The 27058-nt window shown below is 36.3% G+C and overlaps 1 protein-coding gene across 8 annotated transcripts in view; it reads left to right on the top strand.

Annotated features, from left to right (window-relative positions):
• Positions 1 to 27058, top strand: part of COL14A1 (collagen type XIV alpha 1 chain) — a 227104-nt gene that overhangs the window by 69164 nt on the left and 130882 nt on the right. For all 8 annotated transcript variants that reach the window (XM_087447497.1, XM_087447499.1, XM_087447496.1 and 5 more), the window contains 9 exons: positions 2689 to 2844; positions 3937 to 4056; positions 5296 to 5460; positions 9575 to 9736; positions 16246 to 16397; positions 17551 to 17680; positions 19494 to 19639; positions 22185 to 22314; positions 25703 to 25842. In XM_087447497.1, the coding sequence (XP_087303623.1) occupies positions 2689 to 2844; positions 3937 to 4056; positions 5296 to 5460; positions 9575 to 9736; positions 16246 to 16397; positions 17551 to 17680; positions 19494 to 19639; positions 22185 to 22314; positions 25703 to 25842 (1301 nt within the window). The remainder of the gene's footprint in view (positions 1 to 2688; positions 2845 to 3936; positions 4057 to 5295; positions 5461 to 9574; positions 9737 to 16245; positions 16398 to 17550; positions 17681 to 19493; positions 19640 to 22184; positions 22315 to 25702; positions 25843 to 27058) is intronic.

Here is a 27058-nt window from a genome sequence, read left to right as displayed (position 1 = left end):
GAGAACTGACATCTTTTCTATGTTGATTCTTCCAATCCATGAACCCAGGAAACTTCTCCAATTATTTAGGTCTTCTTTGATTTCTCCTATCAGGAATGTAATTTTCTGCACACAGATCCTGCATATGTTTTGTTAAGTATGTATCTAAATATTTAATTATCTTTGGAGCGCTTATAAATGGTATTCAATTTTTTTTCAGTTGAATGAGCACAAATTATTTCTCATTGTGATCTTGATTTTTTTTATTACTGTGATCACTAATGTAATTAGACAATCTCTTCATTCATTTATCACTCATAAATATTTCCTATTCTCTGAGGTGTCTATTCATGGTTCTTTGTATATTCTTGATACCTTCTTTTTCAGTTTTTTATATTATACATGTCTTCTCCCAGTTTCAACTTGTCTTTTTATTTTCTTTAAAGTGTTTTTTGATGAACAACTTTAAAATTTTGATATCATTAAATTTATCGACCTTCTAATTTATCATCAGTTCACTTTATATCTTGCTTTGGAACTATATAGACTTTATATTACCAAGTCAAAATAATTTGAATGAGCTAAATCAACAGAACATTTTTATTGGAAACTATTTTAAAATAGAAAATACTGGTTTTGTAGTTCTCTTCTAAATAAGCAGAGAGAAATTGTTTTCTGTCTAAGATTCTGTCTATAATGTACCCAAACAATTAATTAGAAAGCAAAATAGTATCCCTAATAATTTTGGAAGGAAAAGAAAACTACTTTTCATTTGAGGTAAGTTTCCCCATAAAAACTGAAAGAAATAGGTTTTTGGAACTACATAAGACTTCAGTTTTCCGTGATTATTTCCCAAAACCAAATTAATTTCTGTCCCATGACTTCTTGCAGTATTCTGTTTTAGAATATTTCAGTGTGGTACAGTAGAGCAGACTCCCAAGTTGGAGGTAGCTTTGTATTTGGTTATTAAAGAAGGGATATTTGGAGCCAAAAAATGTAGTATATAAACTTTGGATCAAGCTGTACTGTTTAGCTTCCTTATTCAGATGAGAATTTGAGTATTTCATTGGCAAGTATATTTTTTCCCCATCTGGTAAAAGGATCTAGGTATTTTATGCATATTTATGTCTGGGGCAAAACACCAAGATCCTTTAAGCAAAATGTGGCCTGGTAGGTGCAGAGACATATTAAACTGCCTGCCCCAACCATATGTAGTTCAAGTATTTTTTTTCCCCTAGGAAAAACAAATATTCAAATGAACACTTCTGTATTTTGCTTTTCATTACATACATTATATTTCAAATATTGTTTTATTGTCAGTTTAATGTTAGAAAACAAACTAAATAGGGATTTGCTGGGCAATTTCAACAAGTAGACATGGACTCAAAGAAACACACACACACACACAATATTCATGATCTCCAGTCCTAATATAAAATTCATCAAAGTTAAGCAGTCCTTTTGGAAGCACAAACTACTGTATGAAGCAATGCTTCCAAAGGTACCAACAATATCGTGAAATTTTCGAGAGTTCTTGAACACGTTAAGAATATTTTAAGGGCTGGCCCGGTGGCGCAAGCGGTTAAGTGCAGGCGCTCCGCTGCGGTGGCCCGGGGTTCACCTGTTTGGATCCCGGGTGCGCACCGACGCACCGCTTGTCAAGCCATGCTGTGGCTGCGTCCCATATAAAGTGGAGGAAGATGGGCATGGATGTTAGCCCAGGGCCAGTCTTCCCCAGCAAAAAGAGGAGGATTTGCAACAGATGTTAGCTCAGGGCTGATCTTCCTCACAAAAAAAAAATAAATAAATAAAGAATATTTTAGTATCTTGGCTCTGAGTGAATGTAAGTGGTGGTTTTCACCTGGTGAGCGCAGACCTACCCTATATCAGACAGCCTCCTCCTTTGTTTGCAGACAGCTGTTTGCCCTCTGCGTCTTGTCCACACCGTGGGCTGGGACTTTCCCAGAGGGTAAAGCTTAAGGTAGTGCCATACCAGCCACTGGGCATCCTTTTTCAGATCATTATTCTGAGGCCAAATTGAGCTACTTAAAAAATCAATTACTTAAATGATTTTGGGGATCAAAATCTTACTGTCACATAGATGCAATATGCAAAAGAATTTGAATTTGGGGAAACTCTTGGGCCCTTTTGCAATTTTCTTCTTTCACAAGCCCTTCCTACTTTAGCAAAGGTCTGTGTACCTTTCTTAGATTAAATGCATGGCCCCCACTTTTCCTGGAATTCAGGAAGCCCATATTTCTTTTCTCCTATCATATCCTCTAGCAAAGACTTATCAAAATAGGACAGCCGCCTCTCCACGTCCTGGTCATCTTCCCATCTCTGCTAACTGTCCCATACTGGTGTTGCTAAGACCTTTCCTGGAAAGAATCTGTAGGCTAAAACCCAAAGCTGGATGATTTTGCACAGACACTACTTTCTAAAATATGCAGAAGGCTTGAGTTGCCAGGATGGTGTGAACCTGCCAGTGTTTTGCTAACTATTTGCAGAACACTGGCTCTGCTGCCAGCTGTTACCACAATTTTTTCCTAGTAGAAATGGGTTTAAGGGAAGGGGTATAAAAACATGGTAACTTTAATGGGGACTTGATTGTATTCTTAGCACTAAGTTATCTGAAAGACGTTAAAATTAACTCACTCTTTTAAAAGTTCCACCAGTAACGTGGATGCTTTTCTGGTTTGTGCTTTGCAGAAGAGAAATTTTTCTGTCAAACTCCAGCTGTTGCTGATATTGTAATCCTGGTTGATGGCTCATGGAGTATTGGAAGATTCAACTTCAGACTGGTTCGGCTTTTCTTGGAAAACCTGGTTACAGCATTCGACGTGGGCTCAGAGAAGACACGAATTGGTATATCTTCTATTAATAACAGCAGTTAGCTGTCAGTGTAAAACTGCTGGGAAGCTTCTTAAGAAATTTCAAGAACTCTTTGCAGAATGACTTTCAGAATCACAAGATATTCCCAAAAGAGCAAGCTCGGATCAATAAATATTTACTCCTACTAATTTTTGCTGCAACACTGTCATTCAATTAATTACTGAATACATTTTAATGTTCTAGAAAGTCAAAATCTTCTTTGCCTTATAATAATAATAATAATAAACTTTTAAAATTACAGTTGGTTTAAGAATTTATAAGGCAAAAGTTTTTTTTCTTTAAAAGATAACAGCTGAATCCAGTGAAATGTTGAACTAAGAAAATTGGAAATTGGAAATAGTTTTGTAGTACAAGGTAATCTTTGCCAAATTAATTCAAGCTGAGATAAAAAGCAAAAAAAAGAAGTTGTAAATTGTTGAGCAACATAGCCACTTTATTAAATTCTTGTGGTGTCACATTTAAATAGCCATGAAGGAGATCCATTCCTTTGAGAATAAAAACAAACAAATAAATCTAGATCTTTTATCTACGAGCACAATCAGACCTTTTCTTTTTCTTTTTTGGTGAGGAAGATTGGCCCTGAAGTAACATATGTTACCAATCTTCCTCCTTTTGCTTGAGGAAGATTGTCCCTGAGCTAACATCTGTGCCAGTCTTCTTCTATTTTGTTGTATGTGTGACAGAGCCACAGCATGGCTTGATGAGCAGTGTGTAGGTCCACTCTCAGGATCCAAACCCGAGAACCCTGGGCTGCTGAAGCAGAGCATGCGAACTTAACCACTACGTCACTGGGCCGGCCCCCAGATGTTTTTTAAAAAGTGCTAAATGCGTAACTGGGTGCTCACTACTAAATAGCTAGAAGATATGTACATTCCCCCAGCCCCCAAATAGTCCAAATTAATTCCTTAAATTGATGTAAGGAATTCTTTTTGAAAGTACATAGTGAGGCAGAGAAAAAAATATTACAAAGATTAGACACTTCATCATTCTAGTTTCTTGAATAGTCCACTAGCTCTTTGAGTAACCCATCATTTCTGGGTGGACTTTCTCATCTTTCTTTTCCAGGTCTTGCACAGTATAGTGGAGACCCCAGAATAGAATGGCACTTGAATGCCTTTACCACAAAAGATGAGGTGATCGAAGCTGTCCGAAATCTACCATACAAGGGAGGAAATACACTCACAGGTATGTTCTGTTCAGTCCACATTTTTAGCAACATATCTTGCTGAAGAATAGTTTTTTTACTTCATTCTGTCACTTGGTAAGACTGGGCATAGTATTTTTTAACTAAACTAGCATCTAAAGTTCTGAGTTGGCTCTTTTCTCAAACTCAGCATCAAGGGTTAAAGCCTAGACATCTCATTCCTTTTGCTGTATGAGTATGATGCCCTAGGAAGGCCTTGGTTGGGCTGGAAGACAACAGACCAATCCCTGAGCCTGGCAGCCTACAGGAGCTCTCTTAACCTTTGTTAGCTCCTTTTCCTTCCTTTGTTTTCACCTGTCTTCTCCTCCAGCCACCCTGTCAATTAAATAAAAGCAAATTTCTGCCTTGTTTTCAAGGAAGGTATTTTCTTTGCCCTTATCCTGCAATCAGTAGTTATCATGAAAATATTTATAGATCTTTGGCTTATGAATATTTTTTATAATGAGTAATGTAAGAATATTTAGATTATAATTATCCGTGGCCTAACCACAAGGGGTTATTACAGGTTTTAACCTTAGCACATGCTGTTTCCTTCCGCAGGCGCACGATGTAGATGCTCAGTTCAACAATAGAGATGCTGTCCTTGACTTTTAAGTAAACCACTGAAATCCTGATCACTGCTTTGCCCATCTGAGGCATAATCGAATGGGTTTTTTGTTAATACAACAAAAAATTTATTAAACACAAACCCTATAACAATATTGCCGTGTTTCTTATTTTTTCCAGGTGAAAAGTGTCACACTAAAAGGCAGGCATTCAATTATCATTTTAGATCTGCTCCCACTACCCCTAAAAAAGAGAGAAAAAGAATTTTTGTTCTTTACACCATCATGAACAAAATTGAAAGCGTAGTGATAATATTTGGGACCGTAGCTTCTGCGTGGGTATTGTTGCTTCATCCTAAATTATAAGGGTTTAGATTTTCTTGTTCACACATTTGTTAACATCTATTTGCCATGAATTCAAAGTTCTTTATAAATGCTAATTTCTGAAATGATGCAATATTCAGTTATTTTTACTACCTCTATTCTGGTGGATTTTAGTTTTTCATCAGATCTGTCAGAGAAAAGATCACTGTAAAAATGAAGAAGAAAGTTCACACCTAATAAAAACTCTTTTAGCTCAATAAGTTAATCATCTTGTGGTTACGTTTTGCAGAATTGGAAAGCTTTTTGTTAGAGATGGTTGGTTTGTGTTTATTTTTCCTTATTTTCCCCCAGGTCTTGCTTTGAACTACATTTTTGAAAATAGCTTTAAACCAGAAGCAGGAGCAAGGTCTGGAGTATCCAAAATTGGCATTTTAATCACAGATGGAAAGTCCCAAGATGATATTATTCCACCATCCAGAAACCTTCGTGAGTCTGGTATAGAACTGTTTGCCATAGGTATGTATTATTTATTCTATGGTCCTGTTTCCACAATGGGCACAGACACACAACCAGTTGAAACAATATGTAATACAAAGTGCATTTCACTAAAAGCCAGGACTTTCTAGTGCTGGCTCTAGTCGTAGCCCAACTTCCTTACATTTAAAATGGAAGTGATGGTAACTGTCATGTATTCAATGGCATGAGGATCTCTAGGTGAGTCTCTGTTATCTTTTAATTAGTCAGGACTTTTAAGTTTTGCTTTATAGCTATCTCTTCTCTCGTCACATAGGGAGAAACTGATTTATCATTTTCATGGAATTAGGGTCCTAAAGCTACTTAAAGAAAGCACAAAGTTCTAGATATGCAGTATTATTTCTTTGAAACTAATTCTTTATAAGGTGTCATTCTTGTGGGAAAGGATATATAAGGCACACATTCAGAATAAGTGCAAAATACTTAGATGACGAGGCAACTTTGCTCTTGATTAAAATGTTTACGTTTTCTTTAGCAACGGGAGGGTCTTTTGTTAGTAGAGACTGGCAAACTTTCTCAGCAGAAAAAAAGCCTAATTGCTAAGCAACACTGAAATACAGATCAAAATGTCACAGCAAATTCCTCAACAGGGCTCTGAAGACATTTAAAATTGCTTATTATGAATGGTCCATTTCATTATGTTTTACATATTTAATTATTCTATTTATCAATATTTAGTCTCATTAAAATGCATTTATCTCCCAGCATTTATTGAGAATATGATGCAATCTTCTTTTTGTGAACTATGGGATGTTTCTTCTGTTTGAAGAGAATGTGCTCCATCGTGGACTTATATACCAGTTAGGAGAGACCAACTGGCTGTCAACATAAAAAAATACAGATGCCAGGGACCCATTCTATTCCTACTCAATTGAAATATCCAGAAAGCAGGGGCTTAGGAAGCTGTACTTTTAAAACATTCTCTAAGGTTGAGAACTACTGGTAAACCCATTGCATTATCTACTCCTTGTGTATCGTTCAAGTTTCTCTCCTTTAGAGAAAAGTCCTAAAATGTTTCTCTATTTATACATTTTTTTTCATCAGCGCATGATTCTGATCCGTCATTTTTTCAGAACTTATTTCCTATTAGTGTCCAGCCAAGTACTGACTGAGAACAGGTGCAGAAGCAAGAAGCGGTTATAGAAACTGTGCTTCTCTCTCTTTCCTGTTCCTTATCCCTGCCAGCGCCTCTAGACAGTGACTTCCTGGAGGACGAGGTTGTGTCTTCTTCATCATTTCATTCCCAGAACCTAACCCAGTGCTTGACACTTAATAAGTGTCCAGTAAATGGTTATTGAATAATTTAGTGTGTCTAAAGGATTTCTAAGGCAGCAATATTATGTTTAGTGTTAAAATACTTGTGAAAGATACACGTAAGAGACAAGTGTATTATTATTACTATTCAGGTAAGTGAAGGGTGTTTTTCCATGGTAAAAGCCATTTTAAAATACTGCTAGTAAAGGCTATGTATTCTGTTCACAAAAGAAAGAGCAAAGGAAATTCAGAGGAAAAAATTAATGTATTATGTTCAAGCTTTGGTTTGGGTAGATTATATTCTTATTATTTTGTGTGTGTGTGTGTGTGTGTGTGTGTGTGTGTATTATATCTCAGTGATGTGCTGAGGCCAGGTCATACCAGTTTGCAAGAGCCAATTGCAAAGTTTGCATCTCTTCCCAAGTCTGTATTCTGTGACTTGTGTTGGTAGTTTGAAATTAGTCATAGTGTGGGTATTTATAACAGAAATCAGCAGACACGACAAATCAGTGCCGAAAGCTGATTGTTAAACATTTACCAGCACATCCTTGGAACTTATACAGGCAATAAACTAAATGGCTTGAACCATATGGCAACTTCAGTCCTTCAGTCGCAACTTAAAATATGAATTTGGTCGTCGGAATTATTTCAGATTTATTTGGCATTTACATTTCTCATCCTGAAGTTTAACAGGACATCTTTCAAAGCTATCAACGAACAACAACAAAAAACTCAAATAACAAGAAACAATTCCTTGGACCCATTCCTAGATTTGCTACTCAAAATACGGTTCATAGAATGTTTCATTAAAGAAGTATTTGTTTATTTGCCGTGTGCCAGGCGTTGTGGGGGGTGCTGGATGCGCAAAGAAGAGCAAGGCAAAATTCCTACAAAACAAATGCCTTCCAAGTCATGATGACCATTTCATCTCTTTGCCAGGCTTTTTGCAACAGCCAAACAATTCTGTTTGGAAAAATGAGAGAGAGAGAAAGAGACAGATTGGGAGCTATCTTCCCTAGAATATTCTTATACGAATCCAAACTTGTTGGTTTTAACTATATGCCATGAAAAGCATTATTGACATTAAGCTCATTGCTTCTGCATGCACTCAGTGTTACTTTGTTATTGTGGACACAGATCTAACTGTGCATTTTAGAAGCTATTGTAGAAGTCCTTCAGGCAAGATACATCAGATTGATTTTTTTTTTTCCTATCCTTTTGTCCAGCAAAGGAAATCCCTGCGGAAGACTTAAAATAATGAAGGATTAATTTATGTGTTTCCTCTCCATTTTCTGGTCTTGTTAATAGTGAGTGGATGAGTTTTTAAGCAAAACTTTAAGTGAACTCATTTAGATGTGACCTGGACTTTTTCTATTGCAATTACCTGGAAATCAGTAGTATTTATTATCTTATAACCCTCTAAAGCAAATAGTTCAGAGACAATCATCGCTTCATTACTTAATATGTTGAGGTTGGAAGATAAATTAAATGGCACAGCGCTTCCATAGTACCTCTTTTTAACGCCCTCGGATGATTGCAATGACAGGGATTTAGAAAGAAATGCTCCTTGTTCGCTGAAGCCTGGGGAAGAGAAATCTACCTTCACACTCACTCATAAAAAAATCCAACCCTTGGGGCCGGCCCGGTGGTGCAAGCGGTTAAGTGCACGCGCTCCGCTGTGGCGGCCCAGGGTTCGCCGGTTCGGATCCTGGGCGCACACCAATGCACTGCTTGGCAAGCCATGCTGTGGCGGCGTCCCATATAAAGTGGAGGAAGATGGGCATGGATGTTAGCCCAGGGCCAGTCTTCCTCAGCAAAAAAATAAATAAATAAATGAAAGAGGAGGATTGGTAGATGTTAGCACAGGGCTGATCTCACCAAAAAAAAAAAAAAAAAACCAACCCTTGCCTCCTTTTTTCTATTTCTAATTTCATTGGTAAATATTTACTCATTTTAATGTACACTCTTCTGAGAGGCAGCTTGATTTCGTGGTTAAAAGCATACGACTTTGAGTCTAGACTGCCTGGGTGGAATCCCAGCTGTATACTTACTAGTTGTGTTTCCTTGAAACCTCTCTGTGCATCAGTTTACTCATCCGTAAAATGGAAGAAACACTAGTGCCAAACTCATTGGATTGGTTGTGAGGATTAAATATGTCAATATACATAAAACACTGAAGTGCTTGAGGCAGAGTAAGCACACCCTTAAATGTTAGCAACCATTGCTAAGATAGACTGGAAAAGTTGCGTGAAGAATGAGGATTTTCTGTCTCACTCTATTCTCTGCTGTATTCCAAACACCCAGCGTTGCACTTGACCTGTAGTAATGGAATTCAATAAATATTGTGGAAGAACCAGAGCTTCCCTATTTCCATTAGCAAAATTGCAGTGATTCCTAGCCAGCCAATTATACTTAGGTATGTTAGAAGAAATTTTCCCAAGCTTTCTCTTAATGCTATGTAATAATAATAATAATAATAATTTTATATATATAATTTTTATTCTAGCAATATCTCTCAATTTAAGTAAACTTATTTAATAGAAATTTGGACCTGAAGATAGTTTAGAATACTGGTTTAATTACTACTGCTTCTGCAATATATTCATGCAAGACAGAAGTTAGTTTCATCAGGATATCTTCCTGTTAACAAAATTAAGATCTAATCAGTTAAAAATGATTCTGAAGGTGATTTTAAAAGCCAGTCTGACATGAGCACTGCCTCTTTAAAGTAGCTGATGCTTTGATTGCAGGGGCGACTGATGGGCTCGGGTCAGGCTCCCTGTAGTTGCTTTTTCAAATGGGGCATGAATGTCACGACCCTCTCTGTTGTCCTCAATGCAAGGGGTGAAAAATGCGGATGAGAATGAACTGCAGGAGATCGCCTCCGAACCAGACAGCACTCACGTGTACAACGTCGCCGAATTTGACCTGATGCACACAGTGGTGGAGAGCCTGACGAGGACTGTCTGCTCCAGGGTGGAAGAACAGGACAGGGAGATCAAAGGTAAAAGAGTGACAGAACAGTCATTCTGGGCATGGGGGTATCACCCTGCACAAAAGTCTACTGTGGATTATGAAAACTCGTACCATTTTTCATGTTGACTTTCTAAATAGAGTCCTTTATTGTAAGACGTGAATCATCAGAGTAGAAAAGAGAGTATATTGGTAGGCTCTGTGGTGGAGAAGGGGAATATTTTAACCACTAGATAATTTTCTCCATGGTGTTGCATTTAGACCATCTTTTTTTTTTTTTAATTAAAATTTGGATTTTGAAATCATTGTACATTCATGTAAAGTTGTAATAAATAATCTAGAGATCGAGTATATTTTACCAGTTTCCCTCAATGGTAACATATTGAGAAACCACGGGCAGGATATTGGCATTGATACAGTCAAGATACAGAACATTTCCACCACAAGGATCCTTCCTGTGATCCTTTTATAGCCACATTCACTTATATCCTTCCTCCAACCGCTCCCGAAGCCCTGACAACAACTAATCTGTTCTCCATCTCTAAATATTTTTCATTTTGAAAATATTATATAAGTGGAATTATGTAGTACATAACTATTGGGGATTGGCTTTTTTCAGTCAGAGTAATTCCCTGGAGATTCATCCAAGTTCTTGCATATATCCATAGCTCTTTTCTTTTTATTGCTGTGTTGTATTCCATGGTATAGATGTACCATAGTTTGTTTAACCATTCACAAATTGAAAGATATCTGTGTTGTTTCCATTTTTTGGCTGGGGCAAGTAAAGCTGCTATGAACATTCATGTATATGTCCTTGTGTGAACATCAGTTTTCAAGTCTCTGGGATAATGCCCAGGAGTGCAATTGCTACATCATATGGTAGCTGCATGTTTAATTTAGTTTAGTTTTAGTTAAGAAACTGCTAAACTGTTTTCCAGGGTGCCTGTAGTATTCTACATCCCCACCGACAATATATGAGTGATCCAGCTTCTAGGCGTTGTCACCAACATTTTTTGTTGTTATTATCTTTTATTTTAGCCATTCTGATGGGTATGTAGTAATATCTCGTGGTTTTCATTTGCATTTCTCTGATAGCTAATGAAGTGGAATATCTTTTCACATGCTTATTTTGCATCTGTATATCCCCTTGGGTGAAATGTTTGTTCATGTATTTTGCCCATTTTCTAATTGGACTTTTTTTGGTTTTATTTTTTGTGTTTAGTTTTTAACTGTTGAGTTTTGACAATTCTTTATATTCTAGAAACTAATCCTTTGTTGGATATGTAGTTTGTTAGTGTTTTCTCCCAATCTGTAGCTTGTCTTTTCATCCTTTTAACAAGGGTTTTTGCAGAGCAAAAGTCTTTCAATTTTGATGAGATCCAATTTATCAATTTTTAATTTAATGGTTAGTGCTTTTGGTGTCAATTCTAAGAATGCTTTACCTGTCCTCAGATCCTGAAGATTTTCCTTTGTATTTTTTTCTAAAAGTTTTACATTTTTTTCTAAAATATTTTGCATTTAATTCTAGGATCTGAGTTAATTTTTTTATAAAATATTTGAAATTTAGTTCAAGCTTCTTTTTTTGGCCTATCAATGTACAATTACTTCAGCACTACTTGTTGAAAAAGCTGTATTTCTGCCATTGAATTGCTTTGCACCTTTGTCACGTATCAGTTGGGCAAATTTGTGTGGGTTTATATCTGGGTTCTCTAATCTGTTCCATTGGGGCCACATGTCTAACCTTCTTCCAGTGTCATACAGTCTTGATTTACTCTGGCTGTAGAGTACGTCCTGACATTGGGTAGACTTTCTTCCACTTGATTATTCTTTTTCAATTTTTTTTTTGGCTATTCTTCTTCCTTTACCTTTTCATATAAATATGAGAATAATCTTTATTATACAAAAAATCTTGTTGGGATTTTGATAGGAATTGCATTAATCAATTCTCAAGTATCAAATATCAACTCAGAATGAATTGACATCTTTACTATGTTGATTCTTTCAATCCATGAAGACGGTAAATCCTTCCATTTGTTTAGATATTCTTTTATTTCTTCATCAGGATTTTGTAGTTTTTGGAATACAAGTTCTTACAGGTTTTTTTCTATTTACATCTAAGTATGTAAATTTTTTTTGGAGAGATTTTAGTTGTATTGTATTTTTAATTTCAGTGTCCACGTGTTCATTGCTGCTATATACAGATACAATTATATTTTTTATGTTATCTTTTATACTATAACTCTACTATTTGAACTTGCTAATTCATTCTAGGAGTCTTTTTCTAAATTTGGGGGTATTTTCTATGTAGAACATCACATAATTTGCAAATAGGGATAGTTTTATTTCTTCCCTTTTGATCTCTGTGCTTTTTATTTCCTTCTCTTGCTTTATTTCACTGGCTATAACTCCAGTACTGTGTTGAATAAGAGTGATGAGAATGAACATCCTTGCCTATTCTCCATCTTGGGGGGAGAGCTTCTGCTTTTCAAGGAATTGGTCCATTTCATAGAACTTATAGAATTTGTGTGTGTAGAGTTGTTCATAGCATTTCTTTATTGTTCTGTTGATGTCTTGAGGGTCTGTAGTGATAGCTCCTCTTTCTTTCCTAATATTGGTAATTTTTGTTGTCTCTATTTTTTTTCTTTACTGATCTTGCTAGAGGCTTGTCCTTTTTTAAAGAAAAAAAATCTTTTCAAAGAACTGGCTCTTGGTTTCATTGATTTTCTCTATTTTTCTTCTGTTTTAAATTTCATTGATTTCTGCTCTTATTTTTATTATTTTCTTCCTTTTGCTGGTTTTGGATTTATTTTGTTCTTATTTTTCTAGATTCTTGAGGTAGAAACAGATTATTGATTTGAGATGTTTTCTCTTTTAATGTAATTACTTAAATGCTATAAATTTCCTTCTCAACATTGCATCAGCAATGTCCCACATATTTTGATATGTTGTATTTTCATTTTCATTCAATTCAAAATAATTTCTGATCTTCTTTAACATGTCCTCTTTGATGCATTGATTATTTAGAAGTGTGTTGTTTACAGTTTCCAAGTGTTTAGATGTTTTTCTATTATCTTTCTGTTGTTGGTTTCTATTTTGATTTCAGTGTCATCAGAGAGCATACTCTGTATGATTTCAATTTTTAAATTTGCTGAGTGTGTTTTATGGCCCAGGATATGGTTTATCTTTACATTAGTATATGCTCCATGAATGCTTGTAAAGGATGTGTATTCTGCTGTTATGTGCAATGTTCTATTTTGACCGAATCTTGTTAGTTGATGGTCTTGTTGAGTTCTGTATCCTTGCTGATTTTTTCTCTAGTTGTCTTATTAATAGTTGAGAGAGGGGTGTTAAAGTCTCCATCTTTAATTGTAGATTTGTCTATTTCTTCCTTCAGTTCTATCGGTTTTTATTTTATATATTTTGCAGCTCTTTGGTGCATACACATTTAGGATGCTATATTTTCTTGGTGGATTAACCATTTATCATTATGTAATGTCCCTCTGTCTCTGGTAATTTTATTTGTTCTGAACTCTACTTTATCTGATAATAATATAGCCATTTCTACTCCCTTTTGGTTAATGTTTACATGATAAAACTTTTTTTATCCATTTACTTTCAACCTACCCATATCATATATGAAGTGGATTTCATGTAGACAGCATATAGTTGGTCATGTTTTTTAATCCACTCTGCTGATCTCTTCCTTTTAATTGGCTTGTTTAGGCCATTTCCATTTAATGTAATTATTGATATGTTTGGGCTTAAGCCTGCTATTTTATTTGTGTTTTTTCCCCTGTTTTTTCTCTCCAGTTTTCATTTCTCTGTTTTCTTTATCTTTCCTTCCTGTGGGTTACTCAAACATTTTTTAGAACTCCATTTTGATTTATTCATAATGTTTTTGATAGAATCTGTTTATATAGCTTTTTTAGTGGTTGCTCTAAGTATTACATTAAATATACATTTGGTGTTGACATTTTACTAGTTTTAGTGAAGTGTAGAAACCTCACCTTCCTTCAAGTTCTTTTACCATACCTGTGTATAATATAATTGTCTTAAATATTTCCTCTCTCTGTATTTAGAACTACATCAGAAATTGTTATAATTCTTCAACCATCAAAAATAATATAGAAAACTCAAGAGGAGAATTAAAATGTATTATATTTATCTATATTTTTATGCTTTTCTGTCATTCTTTCATCCTTTCTCTGGTCCCGGGATTCCTTCTTTTGATTATTTTCCTTCTGTTTAAAGAACTTCTTTTAGTCATTCTTTTAGGATAGGTCTTGGTGGAAATTTCTCTTAATTATTTAATTTTACTTCATCTGAGAAAGCCTTGATTTTTCCCTTCATTCCTGAAAGAAATTTTTTCTAGATATAGAGTTTGGGGTTGACAACTTTTTTATATTAATACTTGAAAAACGTTGTACCACTTCCCTCTGGCCTCCATGGTTTCTGATGAGAAATCTGCTGTCATTAGAAATTTTTCCCCCTATAAGTAAGGTGTCATTTCTCTCCCATTGCTTTTAAGATTTTTCCGCTGAGTTTAGTTTTCAGAAGGTTGACTAAGGTACGTCCTGGTGTGAATTTCTGTTGGCCTATCGGTTTGGGGTGCACTCATTTTCTGGAATCTGTAGTTTACATCTTTTGCCAAATTTGGGAAATTTTCAGGCATTATTTCTTCAAGTACTGACTCACCACTAGATGTCCTCTGACACCAGCCCAGAGGGAAAAAGGAGTGGTGCCTTACTACTACCATGTGGTGTTGGAAGTCTAGGCTCTTCATGTGGTCTCCACTGGTATCACAGATGGGAGTGTAGTGGAAGGATTCATTACCACCTGTCAGGGATGATTATCTCTCTTCCCTACTTGGCCTTTTCTCACATGACCCTGGCTGTGTGATGGGATGGGGGTGAATGTTGGGTCACTCTGTTACAGCCAAGAAAAGTGGAAGTCTTGGCTGCCTACTTGGACTTTTCTGGCATGAGGTGGGGTGGGGCCACAGTTTTTTTCTGAGATATTTGTCTAGAGTAGAGCAGTGATTGCCTAAAAGTTTTCTGTCTTGGCCGGCTGGCCCTTTCCTGGTCCTTTGGCTAGAGAAAGCAGGCTTTGTTGGGGCTTTTTTGTCCATAACTATTGGCGTTTCTAGGTTACTGGATTCTTCAGCACATGTCTGGGATATATAATGCAAAAGGAAAACTCAGGGAACTCACCACTGTATTAGTTCTTGGGTCCCATAGTCCCTTGCTCATCTACCTTCTTTTCTCTGTCAGCATCTTCTTATGCTTGTCTTATATATAATTTCCAGAGTTTTACTTGTACTTAGCAGGAAAAATAGGGAAAAGTACATCTACTCTATCTTCCTGGAAACACAGCCATCATGGATTTTTAACCCTTGTCCTTCATATCATTGGTCTGCAGGTTACACCTGGCTTGTAGGGATGTGATCTGAGAAGAGGGTAATGTTCAGATCCTCCTTTAAGAGTTTGGTTTTATTTCCTGCCCTCATTGTATCCAGAGTGTGGTGTGATTCTATTTGGCTACATGTTCCTTCTGTCTTCCATCATTCTTCCTTCCCTGGACCAGATCTCTTGGGACTAGGTTGAGCAGCCAAGCAGTAGTTTCCTGAACAAATTTCTCTGAGCTTCTTAATGAGACTACTTGAAAGCCCAGATATTGCCACAAAAAAACATGTGATTGCTGATAAATCATGTAATACAGTTCCTAGCCACAGTTAGTGTTCATAAGTATGGTTTTTTCCCATTACTATGGTTACTAAAGTTCCTTTGAGTAAGTGCCCCTGGACAATAAGAAGTCCTAAAGTTCAAAGACTTTGAACTTTACGTGTCCCAAATCTTTTATAGAATCATTTGCTTTAACATGTATATAACACACACAAAGTACTTACATAGTGTCTAGCTCTTAGTGGGCATTCAGTATATGTTAGTTGCCTTTTTGTCTCTTTTTACTTTTAGATATTGACCACTTGTTGAACTGAAGTCTTCATTATAGAAGCTGTACCCTCTGATGCTTAAAAACACAGGCTCTTGTATCAAGAAGCTCGAGAATAAATCTCAGCTCTGATACTTACTAATTGTGAGACTTGGGCAAGTTATTTAACTTCACTATGCCTTGATTTTCTCACCTACAAAATGGGAACAATAATGGTAACTACTGAAAATTAAATGAGATAATACTTCTAAAGAGCGCAGAAGACAACCTTTAGTATACGTATGCTCAATTAATGTTGTGTTTTTGTTTTTATTATTCTATAGCAATATCTTTAAGAAAGTTAAAGAGAGTCAAGGACTATGTCGTATTTAAGTTCGCATCCTCAAAATCTAGCATAGCGATTGGTCCCTAATAGACACTTAAATGTTTCAATGAACAAATGTAGGAATGGATAACTGAATCAACTTACCTAGAGATGAAAATCTTAGAGGTAGCATAAAATCAGTAGTCATTTCTAATTAATGGAGTTTGCTAGGTTCATAAGAAATAATTTTGGGAAAGAGGTTCATTTTATGTATTTCTTTAATTTAGCATCAGCCTTTGCCACCATTGGGCCACCTACAGAGTTGATTACTTCTGAAGTCACTGCCAGAAGCTTTATGGTTAACTGGACTCATGCCCCAGGAAAAGTGGAAAAATACAGAATTGTGTATTATCCTGCCAGGGGTGGAAAACCAGAAGAGGTAATAAGGAGACAATATTTTCAAACCATTATTTTTATTCTCTCAAGTCTTCTATAGTAGTGAGGACAAGAAAGAAATGTATGTAGAAGGAGATTATTCTGTCACAAACATTTAAAATTATTTGAGGGAAATACATTTCCATATGTCCATGTTGTTCTCTCTCTCTGGGTTATGATATTTACATCTTCTCTTCTCACCTCCATCGAATAACTCTCAAAACTGGTCATGTATCCATTTCTAACACAAGTTGTCTTGACTTTTTTTTTCTTTTTAAAATTAATGTGTTCTAAAGCAAAAGGAATCAGTAGTTATTATCTGGCCAGAACCCTCTTTTACTGTTCATTTATTCTTTCTTGTTTGGGAGTGGTCTGAGCTTCTGCCTTAATGAAGTCTGTGTGTTCCAAATTATGTGGTCATATAGTCCTCCAGGATTTGGGATTTCCTGGATATTTGTGGAGATTAGTGCAATGGAGAAGCCATAATGAAGCATCTGTGGCTGGTTTTTTTCATAGGTTGGCCCACAGGAGAGAACACCTATTGCCAGGTGATTGGATCCTTCCTGTTTCCTATCTTTGATACAGCAATTCACAGGGAATATGTTAAAATTTGATGAAATTGCCCTTTCTTTTTTTTTTGAAGTACTAACCTTTTGTTTTTCAAACCTCTGATTGACCTCAGAATGTTTCACAATTTTCTTCTGTCTTATGGCAGGATTTATGATTTCTTTTTTAAGTGTTAGAGAAGTAGATCATGGAGTTTTAAATCATCTGGACTAAAAAAAATCAGAGTGCTTCCAATGGTTCTATCTTTTTCATGACTAATAAACCTTTTAAATGCTTCCCAAAGCTCCATGGAAAAATATCACATGTCTACTGTTATTAAGTGAACAAGAATAGGGTAATAATTAGCCTGAGAATGACACAATTTACACTAGATATAAATTAGTAAGGGATTTTTGGACATATTCCATAAAAGGTATGTCACTTCATGTAGAAATTCAAGGAGAATTGACTGCCACAGTGGAAAAAAATGACATGGCATAAATAAGAAAATATTTAATGAAATATTCTTGCTAAAGATATTCTTGCTTTTGATTTCAGTTCTGCATGTGAGATATTCCATAGTCTTATTTCTCAAACTATTCTTTAAACAGGTGGTGGTAGATGGGAGTGTATCTTCCACAATGTTGAAGAACTTGATGTCTTTAACTGAGTATCAGATAGCAGTCTTCGCAATATATGCCCACACCGCTAGTGAGGCCCTACGGGGAACTGAAACTACACGTATGTATTGAATTCTACCCCACTTATGACTTTGTACAGCATTGCTTAGATGGCCTTGCCTAAACTGGAATTCTGCTTAGGTTGTATTGAGGGCATCAAATTCATAGGCAATGGTTCTCACGGTGTTTGCAGGTGCTACACATTGGGAGAGATATTACAAAACTCTGATATATTTAGGAGAGAGCAAACTCAGTGGTGAAGGGTGCAAAATATTTAATCATTTAATAAACAAATATTTAGTGAATGCATTTTATGAACTAAGCACTGGGCTTGAATTTGTCAATAGATGTAGAGAAGGAACTCTGTAGCTCTCCTGCCCAGTGGAATACCAAGGAAATTACATTACATCAGTTCTCATTATTCATGTCATTGTAGTTAAAACAAGCTTATGAATACTAGTAATTCCTTACCTGAGCATGATCATGATAACACACACACAAACACTCAAAGAATCCTGAGAAAGATAACCTTAAAAAATGTGATTACCCATTCATTTAGTTATTTCAAACATTAACTGAGTTCCTATTACATGCCAGGCACTATATAAAGTTGGTCTAAAAACTCTGCCTTTGATAGAGCAATAGCAATGTAAACACACCAATAACAATGTGCCAGGCATTATGATAATCACAGTCACATCCAATACATTGTTGAATTTATCTCTGCAACAATTTGTAAGGCAGGTGTTAATACCTTCACTTTGCAGAAATATCTTAGCAACAATCCCTGCCTTCAAGTAAGTTTTAGTCTAGTAAGAGAAGGAATTCAATCCAAGGACATGCAAACACACTAGTGCAGTAAAGTGCTATAGACACTCCAATAGAAGTGTGACAGAGAGCTGCTTGTGTAAGCAAAATCCCAAACTTGATACTGTGGTTGGAAAAGCAGGTAGGAACCGATTATGGAGGGCTTAGAATTATGTTTGAAAACAATGTTTCATGGTTTTCGTTGGCTTGGTTTAACCCAGGAACTTGTAATTTATCCTTTTTTTTTTTTTTTTTGTGAGGAAGATCAGCCCTGAGCTAACATCCATGCTAATCCTCCTCTTGTTGCTGAGGAAGACCAGCTCTGAGCTAACATCTATCGCCAATCCTCCTCCTTTTTTTTTTCCCCAAAGCCCCAGTAGATAGTTGTATGTCATAGGTGCACATCCTTCTAGTTGCTGTATGTGGGACGCAGCCTCAGCATGGCCGGACAAGCAGTGCGTCTGGGCGTGCCCAGGATCCAAACCCCGGGCCGCCAGTAGTGGAGCGCACGCACTTAACCGCTAAGCCACGGGGCCGGCTCGCAATTTATCCTTAATCTCTTTCTCCCTACTTGTCAAATATGGCCGATCTTGTTTCTTGATTATTCCATTTTTCTCAAACCCTATTGCTACTGACTTAGTGATACTTTATCACTGTCTCTAATTAAATGTATCGATGAGTAATTTATTCATTCAAGTATTTGTTTGTCCAGCCACCCATTTTGTCATTTATTAAGTGACCCAACAACTAATTTTTAATGACCACTGCATATCAGACACTGTGAGTGGTGATAGGCATAAAGTGATGGTCAGAATAGTCTCTCTGCTCTTGACTGGCTCCCAGAGAAGTGTGTCCGTCACTGTAGTGGGATATAACAAACTACAAGATGTCATTCCTGCTTCTAAACATTCACTATGTTTACTCTCCAGAAGGGTCCTACAAAGCTATGTGAACAAATTTAAGGGTGAAAATAAACTATGTTTACATAATAGATGCTAATGCATAGATGCTTTGAAATAAGCACACTGATAAATGACTGAACATTAAAAAAAAATCTTCTCTTGCAGTTTCTTTACCTATAGCTTCCGACCTTGAACTGTATGATGTGACTGAGAATAGTCTGAGGGCAAAATGGAACGCAGTGGCTGGCGCATCAGGATACCTGATCCTCTATGCTCCTCTCACGGAGGGTCTGGCTAGCAATGAAAAAGAGGTAACTGCCTGCTGCCTACTAGAGTCCTAGCATCTTTGACTTCCTTAAAATAGACTTTTTTACTACAAAAATTTAATGTATAAAATTTAGAAAATTCACATTAGCTAAAGGAAAAAAAATCACTTGTAATTCCATCGTCTAGAGATATCCATTGTTAACATTTAGTTAACAATCTTTTTCCATGCATTTTCACACAAAAAAGGAAACGGTTTTGTAGTCTTCTGTTTTTGTTCTGTTTATTGTGAATATTTTTTAATACCATTAAATAATATTTTATTTAGTCATTTTACCAGGTCATGTTTAATTAATCTCATGTTACTGCATGCTCAGCTACTTTGCTGTATAAATAATGCCTTTGTGACCATTCCTAACATATAACTTTGCTGGGTTGTCTGATTATTTCCCTAGGATAAGTTCCTAGAAATGGAGTTTCTTTTTCAAACTGTATGCAAATTGTTGAGGCTTATACTAGGTATTATGAATTGACTCTAGAGAAATTTTACATAATTTATGTTGTCATATGAAGTTTGCAAATGACTGTTTTCCACTATGTACACTGACTCGGAAAATTTTTTTTTTACTAATTTGAGAGAGAAATCTATCTCATCGATGTGGATTTCTTTGCATTTATTCCATTTAAATGGTGAATCTTTGACTTTCAAATGATTTATTTTACTCCTCATTTTAAATTAATTAATTAAATTAAATATTTATTTTAAATATTTAACTTATTTAATTTTTAGGGAACAATTACTATAATATAGATATTCAAGGAATAAAGAAGAAATGTCTCTGACACTTGGGAGTGTCTTGGTGAGGCAGGTGGAGTGGATGAGAGAGGGAGTTCAGAACTCGATTCTTTAACGTTTTCTAAAACCTGCCTCTGGTGACAGAAATCTTTAGGGCCAAAAATATGGTGAATCTGAGCGCCGAGAATAGAGCATGGATGACATGTGTTCTTTTCTTTCCAAGATTTAGACAGCTTTTGCCCATTTGGGTTTAATATGGATCTGAATTATTTTGGCAGAAGGGAGACTTAAAAATGATGCTAGAAATATGCTCAGCTTTACTAGCAAAGAGAAAAATAAAAAAGACAGGAATATCAGTTCACACCTAATAGATCAGCAAACAGTTTTTAAGGTCTGATAATACTACATATTCATGAGCATGTGGGGAAACAGAATCACTCATGTAAATTGGTATGTAAATTGGTAGAGCTGACTTGGAGAATAATTTGAAATATCTCATCAAGTTGAAGATATATACAACTTTTTGGGTATATATCATAAGGAAACATCCCACGAGGAATTTTCAATGTGGGCATTTGGTCAGAATAAAATATTGCAAACAACTGACATGTTCATCAATAGAGGAATGGAAAATAGTGGCATATTTATACAAAGAATACCATAAAGGAATTAAATAATGTCAACTCTGTCCCTGTGTATTGACATGGATAAGTTTTGAAGCATAATATTGACAGAGAAAATAATTGTAAAAATATCATGTTGATATGGTCCAATTTATGTACATCGTTAAACATACAGAACCGTGAATTATTTACAGATATACACATATGTAAGCGGAAGTAAAAAAAATGGATCAGTAAGATACACCTCAACCTTAGAGGAGAAGTGGTAAATAGAAAGAATGAGAAAGAACTTCTTTTTTATCTGAATATATCAGTTGAAGTCAATATGACAAAATGTTGATATTTATTAAACTCGACTGGTGGTACATCAGGGTGCATTATATTATTTTCTCTATATTTATATTATGTATAATGAAATATTTCAAAATTAAAAATGTTGTGTCAATAACACTGGCAGTTGTGTGACTGAAGACTGTCTATGGAGATATTTTTCTTCATTCCAAAACAAAATAAAACCATCTTGTCACGCAGTTGTCACATAACTGAGAATGTTGGCTGGTTTGACTAACTCCAAGGGTCAGAAAACTCATTCTAGAATCAAAAGCAAATTGCCAAGTTGAGTGTGAAGGTGGGTTGATCTCTTCTGAATCCCGGAAGCGACTTGCAATCCAAGTGGACTGGTCCCTTTGTAGAATGGGGCAGTAAAACTGGTCCAGCTCAGTCATATTTGAAACAAAAACTGGGCATCCAGCCAAGAGACTAGTTAGAATTAGCCAACTGGTGACAGATGCCCATTTGGCCCGGCCTCCAACACACTGGCCTGGAGCTTACACTCTTTAGAGAGAACATTTCTGATTCAATTCCTCCCACACTCTTCTGGGAACCAAATATTTGACACTGTTATTCTGGCTGCAGTTGCCACTTATCCACATGTAAAGAGTTATCCTAAAACGGCACGCACGGGTACATTCAGTTTTGTATGGTTCCATAGCATCTGTTTCTAATATACGATGACAAGAAGCAATGTAAAAATGATGACCGAAGCCTGTTTGATGAAGGGGTTGTGAGGGGACAAGGTCTTATTACGTGAAGTCTCACCTTTATTCAGTTCCATTCTAATCAACATGGATAATACACATTGGCAAACGATCTGATACCATGTGTTCTTTTCAGATGAGAATTGGAGACACCCACACAGATATTGAGTTGAGTGGGTTGTTGCCCAATACGGAATACACAGTTACAGTTTATGCTATGTTTGGAGAAGAGGCCAGTGATCCCGTTACAGGACAAGAAACAACATGTGAGCAGTTCAGTCCTTCAGACGAAATACTGTAATAAAAGCCCAAATAAACGTTGGGATTCTGAATTGGAAATACTGGTTTAGGTTGAAACCTCTTAGGGGCTAATCGTAACTTAAGACAGTGTGTATTTTATTTAGGGGGAGGAAACGTATTTCTTCTAGTCTTATTATTATGAGTCGTATCGATGCTAGAACTGAACTTTAGCATCTTCTAGTTGATGCCACCAGTGCCTTTGTCTAAATCCAAATGCTAGATCAGAATGCAGGGGAAAGAACACGAGCTTTGGAATCAGAGCAGCCAAGATGGGAATCCCAGCTCAAGTCATATTGTAACTGGGTGACAATGGGCAAGTCATGTAATGGTTTTGAATCTGTAGAAGGAGGAAGAATGATCTTACAGCACCTTGATAGAAGATGAATGTAGGCATACAGATGAAAGCACTTGGCACATCGATACCCAATATTTCTTTTCTCCCCCACTCTCATCAAAATGACCGCTTTTTCCTATAAATTTTTGCTGTCCTCCTTATCTCAGACTATCATTATTATAGTTAGCTTTTAAAAATTGAGTAGAAATTTTATTGGCAAGTCTAATTTTGCCTAAATGTTGAAAATTTATAATATTTTTAGGAGATGTATGTAATTATCTATTTTATTTGAAAATACGATATAAACAAAATGCTACCCTGGCATACTAACAGTGCTTTGCCACCTACTCTTAAAAATATGACTCTATTCACGGTGTTTTGAAACATAAGAAAGCGCAGGGAGACTTGGGGTCTTGTGCATCACTCCGAGCCTTGGGAAGAGGTGAATAGCACAATTTCTGTAGATTCTACTTGGGAAACATTCATAGAAATTTAATGATAAGTAAAGAAGTTTTCTCCCACATCCAGGCTTTGTTAGTCAAGGCTATGTTGTTCTTGGTCTTCAAAGACCAATGTAATTAAAAAAAAACAAACAAAAAACTGGGAGAGCCCAAGACAGAAAAGAAATGAATCACGCCAGAAAGCATCTAATATATCACTTGACTTAAGTGAATTTTGGGACTCTGTCAGTTTGGAAGAAAAACCTTTTCCAACTGCCCATCTCTCTTTCACTCAGAATACTCACTTCTTTATATTTTTAAAAAATATGCGTAACACTTTCCTGCTATTAGTAGTTGATTTTTTTTTAAAAAAATAAAGGTCATAAAAAATGATGTTCTGGGTACATGTTCCTGAGACTGGCATTTTTATGCACTGAGGAAACCAGACATTGTTCCACCATACTGCCAAATTTAACTGATCTCCAGAAAAATTTACAGCTAAGTGTGCACAACACTTAAAATACTTATATTGCTTTTCTCTCTCCTACGCTTTCTCTCCAGCCCCTGAAGTATTAAGACAGTCACTAGGTTCTACAGGCTGTTTATTGCCAAATAATCAATATGTATTGAATTAATGAAAGAAGTGGCCTTTGGTGTTAGGAAGCATCATGCTTTGTGGTGTAGAGGAGGAAAATAAATCCTCTACCCTCTGAGTCCTTCTGGCTGGGGTACAAATTAAATTGACATGAGACAGAATAACAGGAGAAAATCAAACAAAGCTTTATAACATGTATACATGGGAGAGACTCAGGAAAACTGAGCAACTTGCCAAAATGGCCAGGGCTCTCATTTTAAATACTATCTTCAGCTAAAGACAAAGGAGGATGTTGGGGTTGGGGGAAGTCAGCTATGGGAGATTACCAGAAAAGCGCAGTAAACAAGAGTAAGGTTATTATGCAGATTTAAGTCCTTGCCTTCTGCATTGAAACGAATTTCTAGAGATGAGGTTATCCCCCCTTCTTCCTGGTACAGAGAGGGAGATATTTTTACAGATGGAGATTTCCCTTACAAATGTAAATGTCTCTTACAAAGGGTAAATTCTACTTTTCAGAGCTTTTCCCATGTCTGCAGTTTTTAAAAGTAATAATCATCATTAGCCCAAAATAATCCTCATGCCAAAGAGACACACTTTGGGGTGGCCAATTCTGATCCCCCACCACAGCTATGGCTGATAACTGTCATTATTTATCTTCTAGGTGTTTGCTCTGCTGGCTTATCAGTGCTATATCACAGGCTCTTGAATCAAGTGATCAATTGTCTGTGTTAAATTCTAACTGCTCTTTTGCTCCTAACTGTGACCTTGGCCAATTATCTCAATTTCATGATCTATATATAAGGGGGATAACTGTAACTCTATCCTTGTAGTCTAATGTAAGGATTTAATGAGATAACATGTGTTATGTCTCAGATTCATAGAAAGCACACAATAAACCTTAACAATTGTTTTTACTATAAACCTGTAAAAGTTCATGAAACTCAAAGATTATTGAAGAATTTTAATCTGTTGAATCAGAAGGGGGTCTTTGAAGAAGTGCAAAGACCTATGGAATTGATAGGGATCTATAGAAATACCAACACCTCTTTAAATATTTTTAAAGCAAGAGCAAAGTGTTTGTTTTTGTCTAGTCTCACAAAGCCACTGGGATTTATCCAGGGCAGGCCTCCTACATATTGATTCAACAAATATTTATTGAGTATTTGCTATATTGGGGATAAAGCCGAGAACAAAATTAAACCAAATTCCCTAATCCTTTGGGATTACAATATATTGGGGGAGAGAAACAGTAGACCAATATATGTGCAATAAAAAATAAATAAATCAGGGAAGGAAGATAGGTAGCATTGAGGTAGACGGATTATTTTATATCAGGTGATCATGGAAAGGTGATTATCTTACTGAGAAGGTGACATATGTTTAGAAACCTGAATCTTAGATGACTCCAAGGTATTTGGCTTGAGCAACGGGAAGAATGGAGTTTCCAAATGCTCAGAGGGAGAGGCTGAGAGAGAAGGTTGGGAGAGGTGGCAGGAGTCAATGGTTCAGTTTTGGACAAGTTAAGTTGGAAATGCCTCATAGATACCCAAGTGGAGATGACAAATGGGCATCACCCTCATTTGACACATGGGAAATTGTGGAGCGGAGAAGTAGACGGACTTTCCCAGAATCATATGATAGTTGAATGGAATAGCTAAGACTTAATTTCAGATATCCTGGTTTTTGATCCATTAGGTTTCTTATTTACATCAGGCTGTAATAATAACATTGATTGGAAAAGAAAGGCACAGAAAATTTGTTTAAATCTTATTTATTTCTAAGCGTGTATAATTTATTACTACTCTCCATTCTCTACAAGGAAAACTTTTTTCTTTGTTAATTTGCTAATCTTCTTTGTCGTAAGTTAGTTTCTGGGTGAAATTTTTCATATGTAAGTAGTTTAGAAGTCAAAGATGCTGTTTTTTTGTCTTTTTTGCACATGTTATTTAAAATTTTAATTATTTTCTATTCCACTTACTGTAAAGTGCCCTTAAGTCCACCAAGAAACCTGAGAATCTCCAATGTTGGCTCTAACAGTGCTCGGTTAGCCTGGGACCCTACTTCAATAAAGATCAGTGGCTATCGAATTGTATATAACAACGCAGATGGGACTGAAATCAATGAGGTAAGCTGTGGAACATGATGTCTGTTTTTCCCATGGTTGTGTGTTAGTTTTTTATGCCTCATAACCAATCATCCCAGAACATAGTGGCTTAAAACAATACTAGGTATTTATTTTCTCTCGCAATTTCTGTGGGTCAGGAATTGGGACTTAGACATGTGGTTCTGGCTTGGGGTCACTCATGAGATTGTAGCCAGATAGCAGCTGGAGTTGACATATCATAATGGCTTCTTTATTTGCATGTCTCATGCCTGGTCTGGGAAGACTGATCAGCTGGGAGCTGGAGCAGCTCTCTGTATTCTAAGTAGACTTTTCACATGATCCCTCCAGTGTGACAGCTTTATGGAAGCTGGACTTTTTACATGTTGGCTCAGGAGTCCCCAGACACATGTCCAAAGAGACAGAGAGAGACAGCTAAGTGGAAGCTGTGTGACCTTTAGGTAACTAAAGGTTACCTAACATCAAAAGTCACAGAATATCACCTCCACCACACTGCATTAGTGGGAGATATCACAAGCCCTTGCATAGATTCAAGATGGGGAGGAACACAGGTCCTGCCTATGGTGGGAGGCATGTGGGATGGGAGATATATGTTGATGTGGCCATCTTTGGTAAATACAATCCACCCCAGTGGACAGGGGTGGGGAAGTATATATCTTCGTGGAAGTAGTAACCTAGAAATAATGTCAGTGTTATCCAGTTTACCCCTCTGCTTTTGAGTAAACTGGCATCTGAAAGACGCTAGTTGGACGAGCTTAAATTGAAAATTGAATAATTCAACTTTTGTCTAAGAAGATACTTTCAAATAACAGAACTTACCAAAACCCATGAAGATATAGTATCTTGCACTCAGTGACTAATACTCTTCAGAAATCCTTTCCTTGGAAATATGTTTTAGCAGGATAGATGGCAAAGTTATTTTTATGCCTTATCTTGGTCCAAGAAGCTAAGGCAAAGAGGGAAATATGTTGGATTACATCATTTCTATTTTCTAACCAAATAAAGCAAGTATTTTCATATGCAGAGACAAACTTTTCCTACAATTAAATCCGAGCAGTATTTTGCCAAATGCACCCCCCATGGGATGTTGGGTAATGAATGGACAAAAACTGCACATTCACTGACAGTACAGAAATATGGTTCAACATCTTTCATTAAATCTTCATAAATTCTGCGGGCAAATAATTTTGACGAAGCTGGGATCATTTGGACTATGCTT

The sequence above is a fragment of the Ceratotherium simum genome, chromosome 23 (assembly GCF_057802395.1).
Source record: "Ceratotherium simum simum isolate JZ-2026a chromosome 23, ASM5780239v1, whole genome shotgun sequence".
In the NCBI taxonomy this organism is placed as follows: Eukaryota; Metazoa; Chordata; class Mammalia; order Perissodactyla; family Rhinocerotidae; genus Ceratotherium; species Ceratotherium simum.
The sequence above is the reverse complement of the archived record's forward strand: the minus strand, read 5'-3'. Positions and strand labels throughout refer to the sequence as shown.